Here is a 14217-nt window from a genome sequence, read left to right on the forward strand (position 1 = left end):
CAGGGAGACATGGAGAGACACAGGGAGACACAGGGAGACACAGGGAGCCATGAGGAGACACAGAGAGACGTGGGGAGACACAGGGAAGGCAAGGGGAGACACAGGGAGCCATGAGGAGACACAGGGAGACATGGGGAGACACAGGGAGCCATGGGAAGACACAGGGAGACGTGGAGAGACGCAGGGAGACATGGGCAGACACAGGGAGACATGGGCAGACACAGGAAGGCAAGCGGAGACACAGGGAGGCATGAGGAGACACAGGAAGACATGGGGAGACACAGGGAGACATGGGGAGACACAGGGAGGCATGGGGAGACACAGGGAGACACGGGGAGACACGAGGAGACACGGGGACACAGGGAGACACAGGGAGACATGGGGAGACACAGGGAGACACAGGGAGCCATGGGGAGACACAGGGAGACACAGGGAGACATGGAGAGACACAGGGAGACACAGGGAGCCATGGGGAGACACAGGGAGACACAGGGAGCCATGGGGAGACACAGGGAGACACAGGGAGACGTGGAGAGACACAGGGAGACATGGGGAGACACAGGAAGGCATGGGCAGACACAGGGAAACACAGGGAGACAAAGGAAGGCAAGCGGAGACACAGGGAGACATGGGGAGACACAGGCAGACAAGGGGAGACACAGGAAGACATGGGGAGACACAGGGAGACATGAGGAGACATGAGGAGACACGGGGACACAGGGAGACACAGGGAGACACAGGGAGCCATGGGGAGACACAGGGAGACATGGGGAGACATGGAGAGACACAGGGAGACGTGGAGAAACACAGGGAGACATGGGGAGACACAGGAAGGCATGGGCCGACACAGGGAGACACAGGGAAACCCAGGAAGGCAAGCGGAGACACAGGGAGACATGGGGAGACACAGGCAGACAAGGGGAGACACAGGAAGACATGGGGAGACATGAGGAGACACAGGGACACAGGGAGACACAGGGAGACATGGGGAGACACAGGGAGACACAGGGAGCCATGGGGAGACACAGGGAGACGTGGAGAGACACAGGGAGACATGGGGAGACACAGGCAGACAAGGGGAGACACAGGAAGACATGGGGAGACACAGGGAGATATGATGAGACACAGGGAGATATGATGAGACACAGGGAGGCATGGGGAGACACAGAGAGACGTGGGGAGACACAGGAGACATGAGGAGACACAGGGAGATATGAGGAGACACAAGGAGACATGGGGAGACACAGGGAGACATGAGGAGACACAGGGAGATATGAGGAGACACAAGGAGACATGGGGAGACACAGAGAGACGTGGGGAGACACAGGGAGACATGAGGAGACACAGGGAGATATGAGGAGACACAGGGAGGCATGGGGAGACACAGGGGACCATGAGGAGACACAGGGGGACATGGGGAGACACAGGGAGCCATGGGGAGACACAGGGAGCCATGGGGAGACACAGGGAGGCAAGGGGAGACACAGGGAGACATGGGGAGACACAGGGAGACATGGGAGACACAGGAAGACAAGAGGAGACACAGGGAGGCAAGGGGAGACACAGGGAGACACGGGGAGACATGAGAAGACACAGGGACACAGGGAGACACAGGGAGACATGGGGAGACACAGGGAGCCATGGGGAGACACAGGGAGACACAGGGAGACACAGGGAGCCAAGAGGAGACACAGGGAGGCATGGAAACACAGGGAGACATGAGGAGACACAGGGAGACACAGGGAGACATGGGGAGACATGGGGAGACACAGGGAGACACAGGGAGACACAGGGAGCCATGGGCAGACACAGGGAGACACAGGGAGGCAAGGGGAGACACAGGGAGACACAGAGAGACATGAGGAGACACAGAGAGACATGAGGAGACGGGAGGACGGCAGGGAGAAACAGAGAGGTGAGCGGAGGTGAAGTGAGACACAGAGAGACAAAGGGAGGCAATCGGAGACGCGGCGAGGTAAGGGGAGGTCAGAGGAGCAACAGGGAGACGAGGCGACGCACAGAGAGGCACGTGGGCGCGCGGGGAGGACTCGCAGAGATGGACGGTGGAACAGAGATGCAACACAAGTCCAAGTACATATTGAACACAACGTCATCCGCCATTCGCCCCTAAGTGGCGGTGTGTCTTCAACTCGGCGCACGTGCAAAGCAAGGTGCACCGTGAGGCTAAAGGGGGTTTTTTTTAGAAGGCTCGCGACAGAACCAGGTGCTGTGGGTTAACAAGCCGAGGCGAATGGCAGATGCACCACCTAACATTCAGGCACGCGCAAAAAACTCAGCACACGCAGACCGCGAGGGCAAAGGCTGTTTAGCGAGCACTTATTAAGGCCGGCACCGCAACAAACAAAAAACAAAAACATGAACAAAAAACATCTTAAAGTGAATATGTGACTAAGTGCAAACAGAAAATCCAAGAAAAGACAGCAAAATATTGCAGAAAAAAGCACCGTACACCAACGCTGTGTGCAAAAATCCCAGTGGGATGCAAGTCAAACAACAACAACAACCACAAGACAACTTAGATTAAGGCCATCAGTCTAACTCTGTACTACAACAAACAAACATGGCCAAACCAAAAAACTTTTCGAAATCACCAAAATAAAGCCATGAAAGCAATGAAACAGTGATCATAGTCACGATGGAGAAAATTAAAATAATAAAATAAAATAATGAAAATACAAATAACTTAATTAAATCATTTTTATTTTATTTTTATTTCTATTATTTTATATTTTCTACCTACGTGACTTTACCGAAAGAACCCAAGAGTAAGAATCCTTGCGGTCACGAAAATTTCAAATCTAGAATTAAGTGGCGTGCCAATATGTACACACCGTACCAGGTACTCATGTACGGCTGAGTCAACCTATAGGAGACCGAGTAGATTCTTTGCATCGTGATGATGCCGATAACACAAATCGGGATAAAACTGGGGAGAAATGACAACAGCAAGACACAAACACACGTAGGTTTTTTACTTTTACAGACGCATACACATACACACAGACGCACCCGGCCAACAGGGTTAAGTTCCCGCTCACGGCTAACATTAGTGGCGAGTGATATTTCAACCGGCTCTGGGCATCATCATCCCCTACTCTTCAACAAACCCATAGTTCGCCAGGCTACGAACTATGGGCCAAATAACCCTTCATCCAGCAGTGGAATGACACAAAAGGCGCAGCAAAGGATTGCGTGTAACTGCCTCTGGTCGCCATGCTCACAGTTGCTCCCATTGTTACGACACTGCCAATCCCTCTAGCCACACTATAGCTGCAGTCTCCCCGGGGGGAGAGAGAGAGAGAGAGGGGAGGAGATGGAGGGGGAGGAGGAGAGAGAGAGAGAGGTTGCGTGTTCTGTCTGCCACCTGCGTAGGTCAATGCAGGGTCGGCCATTGTGAAAGAAAGTATCCAAGTAAGTTATACGCGGAGGGTGAGAGGGGTGGGTTTGGGGTAGAGGAGTGGAAAGAAGGGCCGTGATGTGGGGGAGTGAAAGACAGGGAGAGACGGTGAAAAGTGACTAGGAGAGAGAGAGAGAGAGAGCGTGATGCAGCACTTGTCGTAGTTAAAAAAAAATAATATAAAACAAAACAAAAACGAAATGATGAACGAAGCAAAGTGCCGACTACACCGAGCATCTTCTTGTTTCCTCTATTCATGGAGAGACACAGGGAGACATGGGGAGACACGGGGAGGCAAGGAGAGACCACAGAGAAACATGGGGAGACACAGGGAGACATGGGGAGACAAGGGGAGACACAGAGAAACATGGGGAGACACAGGGAGACATGGGGAGACAAGGGATACATGGGGAGACACAGGGAGACATGGGGAGACACGGGGAGGCAAGGAGAGACCACAGAGAAACATGGGGAGACACAGGGAGACATGGGGAGACAAGGGGAGACACAGAGAAACATGGGGAGACACAGGGAGACATGGGGAGACAAGGGGAGACACAGAGAAACATGGGGAGACACAGGGATACATGGGGAGACAAGGGATACATGGGGAGACACAGGGAGACATGGGGGGACACAGGGAGACAAGGGGAGACACAGGGAGGCAAGGGGAGACACAGGGATACATGGGGAGACACAGGGAGACATGGGGAGACACGGGGAGACAAGGGGAGACACAGGAAGGCAAGGGGAGACACAGGGAGACATGGGGAGACACAGGGAGACATGGATAGACACAGGAAGGCAAGGGGAGACACAGGGAGACAAGGGGAGACACAGGGAGACATGGGGAGACACAGGGAGACATGGGGAGACACAAGGAGTCATGGGGAGACACAGGGAGACACGGGGATGCAAGGGGAGACACAGGGAGAAATGGGGAGACACAGGGAGACATGGGGAGACACAGGAAGGCAAGGGGAGACACAGGGAGACATGGGGAGACAGGGAGACATAGGGAGACACGGGGATGCAAGGGGAAACACAGGGAGAAATGGGGAGACACAGGGAGACATGGGGAGACACAGGAAGGCAAGGGGAGACACAGGGAGACATGGAGAGACAGGGAGACATGGGGAGACAGGGAGACATAGGGAGACACGGGGATGCAAGGGGAAACACAGGGAGAAATGGGGAGACACAGGGAGACACGGGGATGCAAGGGGAGACACAGGGAGAAATGGGGAGACACAGGGAGACATGGGGAGACACAGGGAGACAATATAATGGCACGAGAAAGGAGAGACGGAGACACAGACTCATGTACAGGGACAAAGACTAAGACACGTGTAGAGAAACACTCAACACGCACGGACAGACGTGCACGCAGTCAAAATCACACGCACAGACACTCAATCACGCAAATGACACTCGCCCTCAGTCCGATGCAGACACACACTCGCGTAAAAAAAATATTTACGTAGACAAACACTCGCTTGCAAACTCCCGCAACACTCGCACACGCTCACTCACACTCGCGCGCACGCCCGCTCGCGCGCGCGCACACTCGCACACACCAACACCCGCCATTCGCCACTAAGTGACGGCGACATCGCCACGGCGCCTGTGCCAGGCCAGGTGCACTTTGAGGCCACCACGTGAAGTGTCGAAGGCTCGCTGACGAAAGGTCACGGGACAGGCCCAGCATGTGCCATGGGTTGGCTGACTGAGATAACTGGCCGATGTACCAGCTGTACCCCCTACTGTGCCCACTATCTGCATCTTCTTGGTTCTTTCGGTAAAGTCACGTAGAATTTTTTGTTTTTTTTACCTGAAGACTTTGCTTGTGATGCAATCGAAATGTCGTGAGAATTATTTCATTATGTTTTATTTTTATTATTTTAATATTTGCATTCTAAGTGACTTTACCGCAAGAACCAAGAAGATAAATCCCTGCAGTCACGAAAACTTTAAATCGAAACTTTCTGCATTTTAGCCGCCCGGCACTCGGCTCATTGTTGTGAACGCCGCTCCTCCGCCCTCCGTTGTTGCTGGAAAACGACTGCCTCCAACTGCTGAGTAGCGTCCTTCACGAGCCTCCTCCATCGAGGCCTCCATAGACAGACACACATTCACCCACACGGAAACCCTCACTCGCAGTGCCAAGCACTCTCCCTCATACACAAAAGACAAAGATCCCCCGTGTAGCCTTAACAGAATGTTGGGGCAAGTGCTGTTAGCGAGTAACACCTATGAAGGCCGGGACGGTAAACGAGGGGGTGGGTGGCCAGCACCACGCCCGGTCGCCTTTGTCTCCCCAGCGGCGATATCTACTACACACCGCACCAGGTACTCATTTGAGGCTGAGTCGACCTAGGGGAGACCCATGACCACTTGAGATAATCGTCAACCGGTGTTGGCCGTGAGAGGGAATCGAACTCGGGTCGTCGGGTTCGTAGCGCAGCGTAGCGCTAACCGCTGCACTACCGCTCCCTCATACACCCTCACATAGACACACTCGCACACTCATTCTCAACACATACACCCTCACGCACACTATCACTCACACACATACACTTTCCCGTACACACACACACACACACTCCCTGGCTCACGCACACTCTCTCTCACACACACAGGGAGCGTGAGAGAGGCTATGGGAGCTCATGGAAGTCACAGCGCTCAGAGATGAAAGCTTCCAATGACATCGAGAGCTCGGAGTGAGGGGAGAGAGAGGGGTGAGACAGAAGTAAGGGAGAGGCGAGAGGGGGAGAGAGATACGTGAAAGAGAGGGGGGAGAGAGGAGAGAGGAGAGAGGACAGAGCGAAGTGAGTAGAGCTACACATGGAACTCGGAGCTGATGTAAAACTATATTTTATTTTACAAGGAAAGTCCCACTGATCTATGTAGCTCTTTTTCAGAAGTGACCTGGCAATCACAAATGCTAGCTCAACGAAGCTGCTTATCACATGGACATTTTTGCAGCAGCAGCAGCCAATGCTCGAAACACTGCGACGTTGATTCCAAATGTGGAGGGAAAAAACCAGAGGACCTGGAGAAAAGTCCACGCGACCACGGGTAGAACATACAAACTCCAAATATGCAGACGTTAGGATCGGGAACAAAACCACGACCTCCTGTATACCATATCCTTAGGTTTTTGTCGGTAAAGTCACGTAGGCAAAACATTAAAATTAATAAAAGTAAAATAAAAAAAAATAAAAAATCACGACGTTTCGGAGGCAACACAAGCTTCCGTCTTCAGGTGGAACCGTCACAGCCACGACAGCTGTAATCAAGTAAATGAGAGATCGCAGGAGCTACCACTCCGTTTATATAATGGTTGGAGAAGGTGGTATACCAGGCGAGGCAGTCAACATCCCACCATTTTGGCGTCGTGAACCTAACACTGACCCTGACCCTTGCTGCTGATGTACATATGAACTGGAGTGGTTAAATAATTTAAAACCGTGAAAAGCCAGTTAACCATTTTGCCGCGAGTATACAATTGCCTCCGGCAGTCAAAAGCGACCGACAACATTTCGATGTTTAACTGAGAAACGAAGACAGCCGTGGCATTGATGGCGAGCGGTAGTGCTGGACTTGCCACGCAGAGGGGTGCCCGGTTCGATTCCATCTCCCCCGCCTCCCCCCCCGCCTCTCTCGCCTCCGTGCACACAGAAGTATAAGTGGGCTCAAAACTGCCACCTTTTATTCACAAGGAGTCATGTTTGCATAGACCACAATACCTGCAGTCGTAATGCAAACAAAAAACACAACTCTGATAATGTATGCACTGACCTTCAAGTTGATTGGTCCACACAGCCGAGACAGCTTTTCTTAGAGCCTAGTCTCACATGGTGTTGGACCAGATGACGCCAAAAGGCGCACAACTCAAAGACAATGCACCATCAGAGTATGAGAGTTTGGGTGAAGCATTTACACCATTGGAACCTCATTTGCCAGTAAAAAATATGATAATTGTTTTTTTACCGTTCTATCTGGCAACAAAACTGACACCTTTTTTTCACAAGGAGTCATGTTTGCATAGACCACAATACCTGCAGTCGTAATGCAAACAAAAAACACAACTCTGATAATGATATGCACTGACCTTGAAGTTGATTGGTCCACACCCGAGACAGCTTTTCTTAGAGCCTAGTCTCACATGGTGTTGGACCAGATGACGCCAAAAGGCGCACAACTCAAAGACAATGCACCATCAGAGTATGAGAGCTTGGGGCAAGCATTTACACCATTGGAACCTCCTTTGCCAGTAGAAAAATCTGATAATTGCTTTTTTACCCTTTTATCTCGGGTGTGGACCAATCAACTTCAAGGACAGTGCATACATTATCAGAGTTATGTTTTTTGTTTGCATTACGACTGCAGGTATTGTGGTCAATGTAAACATGACTCCTTGTAAAAAAGGTGCCAGTTTTGTTGCCAGATAAAAGGGTAAAAAACCAATTATCATATGTTTCTACTGGCAAATGAGGTTCCAATGGTATAAGTGGGCTCTCACCACGGCTGGTCTATGATCGGCAGGTCGCGCGTGGTCGTGGTGGTGTGGGTAGCGCCTACCTCATCCAACACGCCCCGGCTAGCATAGAAGAGGAGGCCAAGATACATACCCCTTAGAGATGCTTCTAGTGGAGGCATGCAAACATAATTTCAGACCTTTATCTTTTAGTTACCCATGATAACGAAAGAGCCTGGGACCTGCCGCCGTGCCATTTGTACTTCGTGTGCCTGTCAATGAGTGCATTGATGACGCAAATGATGCTGGAATCGATTTCGGGTTCCATACTTTCAGAACTAATAATCACTTCTGCAAACGGTTACTGAGAGGAGGAGAGTAAGGGGAGAGAGATAGAAGGGCTGCGTGCAGAACGAGAGAGAGCGAGAGAGAGAGCGAGAGAGTGAGCGAGAGAGTGAGCGAGAGAGTGAGCGAGAGAGTGAGCGAGAGAGTGAGCGAGAGAGTGAGCGAGAGAGTGTGCGAGAGAGTGAGCGAGAATGTGAGCGAGAGAGTGACCGAGAGAGTGAGCGAGAGAGTGAGCGAGGGAGTGAGCGAGAGAGTGAGCGAGAGAGTGAGCGAGAGAGTGAGAGAGAGAGTGAGCGAGCGAGAGAGTGAGCGAGAGAGTGAGCGAGAGAGTGAGCGAGAGAGTGAGCGAGAGAGTGAGCGAGAGAGTGAGCGAGAGAGTGAGCGAGAGAGTGAGCGAGAGAGTGAGCGAGAGAGTGTGCGAGAGAGTGAGCGAGAATGTGAGCGAGGGAGTGACCGAGAGAGTGAGCGAGAGAGTGAGCGAGGGAGTGAGCGAGAGAGTGAGCGAGAGAGTGAGCGAGAGAGTGAGAGAGAGAGTGAGCGAGAGAGTGAGCGAGAGAGTGAGCGAGAGAGTGAGAGAGAGAGTGAGCGAGAGAGTGAGCGAGAGAGTGAGCGAGAGAGTGAGCGAGAGAGTGAGCGAGAGAGTGAGCGAGAGAGTGAGCGAGAGAGTGAGCGAGAGAGTGAGCGAGAGAGTGGGCGAGAGAGTGAGCGAGAGAGTGAGCGAGAGAGTGAGCGAGAGAGTGAGCGAGAGGTGGGGGTTTTTACATAAAGCTAAGTTTTAAAAAAAAATTACGAAATGATGAACGAAGCAAAGTGCCGAATACACCGAGCATCTTCTTGTTTCCACTGATCGTAAAAAAAAGAGAGAGGGAAGAGACAGAGAGGGTGGAAGAAGAGAGAGGGAGAAGTGGCAGAGAGCGAGGGGAGAGAGACAACATGAGGGGTGAGAGGCAGAGCCGCAATGTTTTTGACCTAGCGATCACAAATGACAGCTTAACAGAAGGGCTGATCACGTTGAAATAAAAATTCGCTAAATAATCTAAATGCACGTTGTTGATTCTAAACGTGGGGAGACAAACCGAAGGACCCGGAAAAAATCCACGTGACCACGGGGAGAGATAAACACGCAAACTCCAACATCTCCTAGCCACCGTGATGATGATGATGAGAGAGAAACAAGCACAACTCCAAATATACAGCAGCAGACGCCAGGGTCGGGATCGAACCCGCGACCTCCTGTACACCAGGCGAGGTAGTTAACATCTCCTAGCCACCGTGATGATGATGAGAGAGAGAGACACGCAAACCCCAAATATACAACAACAGGCGTCAGGGTCAGGATCGAACCCACGATATCCTGTATACCAGGCGAGGTAGTTAACATCTCCTAGCCACCGTGATGATGATGAGAGAGAGAGAGACACGCAAACTCCAAATATACAACAGCAGGCGTCAGGGTCGGGATCCAACCCACGACCTCCTGTACACCAGACGAGGTAGTTAACATCTCCTAGCCACCGTGGCGCCCCAATAGACTGCGGCAGCAGAGGAGAGTGAGGGCTGGTCATTGTGAACCTCCCACTGGGCCAGGTCAGGGGGCGACGGCTGCGAGAGATTCGAGACCGGAGCTAAGTGTGGAGTTGGCAACGCTCACTTCGAGAGGGGGGGTGGGGGAAGAGGGGGGGGGGTGGAAGGAGAGCGAGGGAGGGGGGGAGACACAGGGAGGTGATGGGTTAGAGCAAAGGGAAGAAGGTGATGGTGGGAAGAAGAGGGGGGAGAAGTAATGAGAGTTAAGGGAGGGAGGGGAGAGAAGGGGGAGAGTGGGAGATGATGGGTGGATGGAGATGGAAGATGGGGGGGGGGGGGGGAGAGAGGAGGGGGAGGGATATGATGGGGGGAGAAGGGAGAGAGGGGTGGAGTAAGACGATGGGTGGAGAGGGACGGGAGGGAGGGGGCGGAGGGATTTGATTATAGCCAAGCCACCACTGCTCTTCCGCCCGTGATGAAAGTGAGAGAGGGAGAGAGAGAGGGAGAGAGGGAAGAATGAGAGAGTAGTGTAAGGGAGTCAAGGAGGGAGAAGGGGGGGGAGTAGGGATGGGGAGAGGGGTGGGGAGAGGGGTGGGGAGAGGGGTGGGGAGAGAAAGAGAGGTGGGGAGAGTGGGGGGGGGAGAGAGAGATGGGGGGGGAGAGAGGGGGGGGTAGGAAGAAGGGGGGGCAGAGGGGTGGGGAGAGAGAGACACAGGTAGACACAGGTTTGATGTCCTCACCTCCAGTGACTGCAAAGAGGATTCATTTACACGAGCACAGGAGATAGATTTACGCGCACACACGCACACGTGGACACGCACGCACACACACACATATACATAAAAACAAAGATCCCCCGTATAGCCTTGACACACTACTGAGGCAAGTACTCTTCGAGAGAAGCTACCTTTATTAAAACCTCGAAAGGGTAAAAGTGGCAAGCAACACACCCCACCACCTTTGTCTCCCCAGTGCTTATGTTTACCTACTCTAGCAGGTACTCGTTTAAGGCCGAGTTGACCCAGAGAAGGCCCAAGATCGGTCCATATATTTGTCAACGATGTTAGCCATGGTCGGGAATTGAACTCGGGTCGCTGGGTTCATAGTGCACTTCCACCCCATGTAAATGGTGTGCAGGAAATGCACAAAAACGATAAAACAACCACGACATCCATCATCACCATTCCACCACCAGTATTACCGTCATCCCCACCGCTATTACCAAAATTACCACAAATCACATTCATAATCACCATCATCATCATCACTGCATCGACCACCAACACATTTGCATTCATCACCATCATCTCCACCACCACCATCATCATCACCACCACCATCATCACCACCATCATCATAATCGCCATCATACAGCTTCAACAAATGTGCATTTATCAACATAATCTCCACCACCATAATCGTCATCACCGCATCCACCATCAACACAATCGCATTCATCACCATCATCTCCACCACCACCATCATCATCACCACCACCATCACCACCATCATCATAATCGCGACCATACACCTCCAACAAATGTGCATTTATCAACATAATCTCCACCACCGTGATCGTCATCACCGCATCCACCATCAACACAATCGCATTCATCACCATCATCTCCACCACCACCATCACCACCATCATCATAATCGCCACCATACACCTTCAACAAATGTGCATTTATCAACATAATCTCCACCACCGTGATCGTCATCACCGCATCCACCATCAACACAATCGCATTCATCACCATCATCTCCACCACCACCATCATCACCATCATCACCACCATCATCATAATGGCCACCATACAGCTTCAACAAATGTGCATTTATCAACATAATCTCCACCACCATGATCGTCATCACCGCATCCACCATCAACACGATCGCATTCATCACCATCATCTCCACCACCATCACCATCATCACCACCATCACCACCACCATCACCACCACCATCACCACCATCACCACCATCATCATAATCGCCACCATACACCTCCAACAAATGTGCATTTATCAACGTAATCTCCACCACCATGATCGTCATCACCGCATCCACCATCAACACAATCGCATTCATCACCATCATCTCCACCACCACCATCATCATCACCACCACCAGCACCACCAGCACCACCATTACATTGCCACACCCACTCCCACTCCCGCCACCATTGCAATCATCAGCACCCACCACCACAATCACACACCATCTCTCACATGTATTTATTTTGTCCGTGAGTAATACCGCGGGCGGGCGGGCGGGCGGGCGAGCGAGCGAGTGGCTTTCTGGGCTACGCCTGCCCGGGCAGGCTGGGTTTGGGAGCTCGTTTAATGTGGCGTTATTCCCAGCCTGTAATTTATAGCGAACCACAGCTCTTGAAAATTGTCAGCAGAGCCATGTGTGAATGTGGAATTGATGAGTAACAGGGTGGTGGTGGTGGTGGTGGTGTAGGGGAGGAGGAAGGTGGATGTAGATGGAACGTGGGGGGGGTGGTGGGGGTGGAATTGAGTTTATTCCCACATGTATATACAGTACATGCATATATACATACAGGTGTGCACACACACACGCACGCACGCACGCGTGTGCGTAACTAAAAGTGTCTGTCATAGACACACGTATGCATACCCCTACAAATGTATAATACAAACATGCCCGTATTTTGATGTATTTACGCACGCATAATTGTGTACGCATAAAATGCATACGCACGTACGCATAAACACATTAATGCGTTTATACATAAGCACGCGTGTATACGTAAAACAATCAATGTCGACTAGCACACACACACAAACAACCTCTATTTTCCAACACACGTGTGTACATGTATATGCACAGCAATACGCAACATTAATATCCCTATACAATGAGCAAGAGGTCCCATGCATTTCGATTTAAAGCTTCTTTCGTGACTGCAGGGATTCATCTTCTTGGTTCTTTCGGTAAAGTCACGTAGAAGGGAAATAATAAAATAATAAAAATTTTACATCATAAAATTTCGATGTAAAGCTTTCGTGACTGCAGGGATTCATCTTCTTGGTTCTTTCGGTAAAGTCATCACGTAGAATGGAAGTAATAAAATAATAAAAATAAAACATAATAAAATAATTCTCACGACGTTTCGGCCACAACACCTGAGGACGGCTGCTTGCGTTGTGGCCGAAACGTCGTGATAATTATTTTATTATGGTTTATTTTTATTATTTTATTATTTCCCTTCTACGTGAATTTACCGAAAGAACCAAGAAGAAGGTTCCATGTAGTCGACACAGGCTGTTGGGGCAAGTGCCGTTCGTGAGCGGAGCCTGAACCCCGTGACCTCAGCAGTGCCGACAGTGCGACACGGCCATCGCGAATCCCCTTGACACGGCCGTCGTGAACCTCTGTACCCGGTCCAAATTAAAAAAAATTACTTGCAAATAACTCCGTTGGGGTTAAGCCTCGCAACGTCTGCCCCTTCGTGCGAAACTACTGGCAACCATCTTCTTGGTTCTTTCGGTAAAGTCACGTAGAAGGGAAGTGATAAAATAATTAAAATAAAACATAATACAATAATTCTCACGACGTTTCGGCCACAACGCAAGCAGCCGTCCTCATGTGAAGACCAGGTCTGTCGCTCCAAGCGTGGTGTTGTTTCATTCAGACGCTGTCTCCCCGACAGACCTGGTCTTCACCTGAGGACGGCTGCTTGCGTTGTGGCCGAAACGTCGTGAGAATTATTTTATCATGTTTTATTTTTATCATTTTATTATTTCCCTTCTACGTGACTTTACCGAACGAAACCAAGAAGATGAATCCCTGCAGTCACGAAAGCTTTAAATCGAAACTACTGGCAACCATGTCCGCGAAACTCAGCAGCGCCTTGCTCCTCCATGGTAGGCCTGCACTATGCGAACGACAGGGCGATTACCAATCATGCTCGGTCGGTATTTTATTGTTGCTACTACCTCTTGAGCGCGTCGCTGGCGAGATAGGAGTCCACGGAAATGCCAGTCTGGCCCGGCGGGCACGTGAACCAGGGCACCCATGGGAAGTCGAAGGACCCCTCGGGGCGACGGTGTCCCGCGAAGGTTGGGGAGACGGGGGGCGTGAGAGACAGGGCCGTGTCTTGAGACATCATCTGTGAAACGCAAGAGGTCAAGGTCAATAGGTCATCGCAGTTCAACGCAGCACCCTGCCGTCACCTTGTTTTTGCCGAGTCGCGCAGTTTCGCCCATTCGCAGATCTGCTCTCCACCACCACCACCACCAACCACCGCCATCTGGCTTTGGGGGTCTTCCCCTTGTTAAGCAGTGGACACGTCCTTTCAAGGATCGCTCTTGCAGTCTTATCGTCACCACCGTCTCGGTACCACTCCAATGCCTGCTTTGAACCCATTCCTGCGGAGGGAGGTGGTAGGAATGTTGGGTTGCTCGGTCAATGGCCTGCAGG

General features: G+C 51.3%; 1 protein-coding gene across 1 annotated transcript in view; it reads right to left on the reverse strand.

The window, feature by feature from the left end:
• The window catches only part of MMS22L (MMS22 like, DNA repair protein), a 189657-nt gene extending 175681 nt beyond the window's left edge, over positions 1-13976 (reverse strand). The window contains exon 1 of the mRNA XM_078880318.1: positions 13734-13976. Within this exon, the coding sequence (XP_078736444.1) occupies positions 13734-13906 (173 nt within the window). The 5' untranslated portion in view covers positions 13907-13976. The remainder of the gene's footprint in view (positions 1-13733) is intronic.
• Positions 13977-14217: the final 241 nt, after the last annotated feature.

Source organism: Lampetra fluviatilis, chromosome 57, assembly GCF_964198595.1.
Source record: "Lampetra fluviatilis chromosome 57, kcLamFluv1.1, whole genome shotgun sequence".
Lineage (NCBI taxonomy): Eukaryota > Metazoa > Chordata > Hyperoartia > Petromyzontiformes > Petromyzontidae > Lampetra > Lampetra fluviatilis.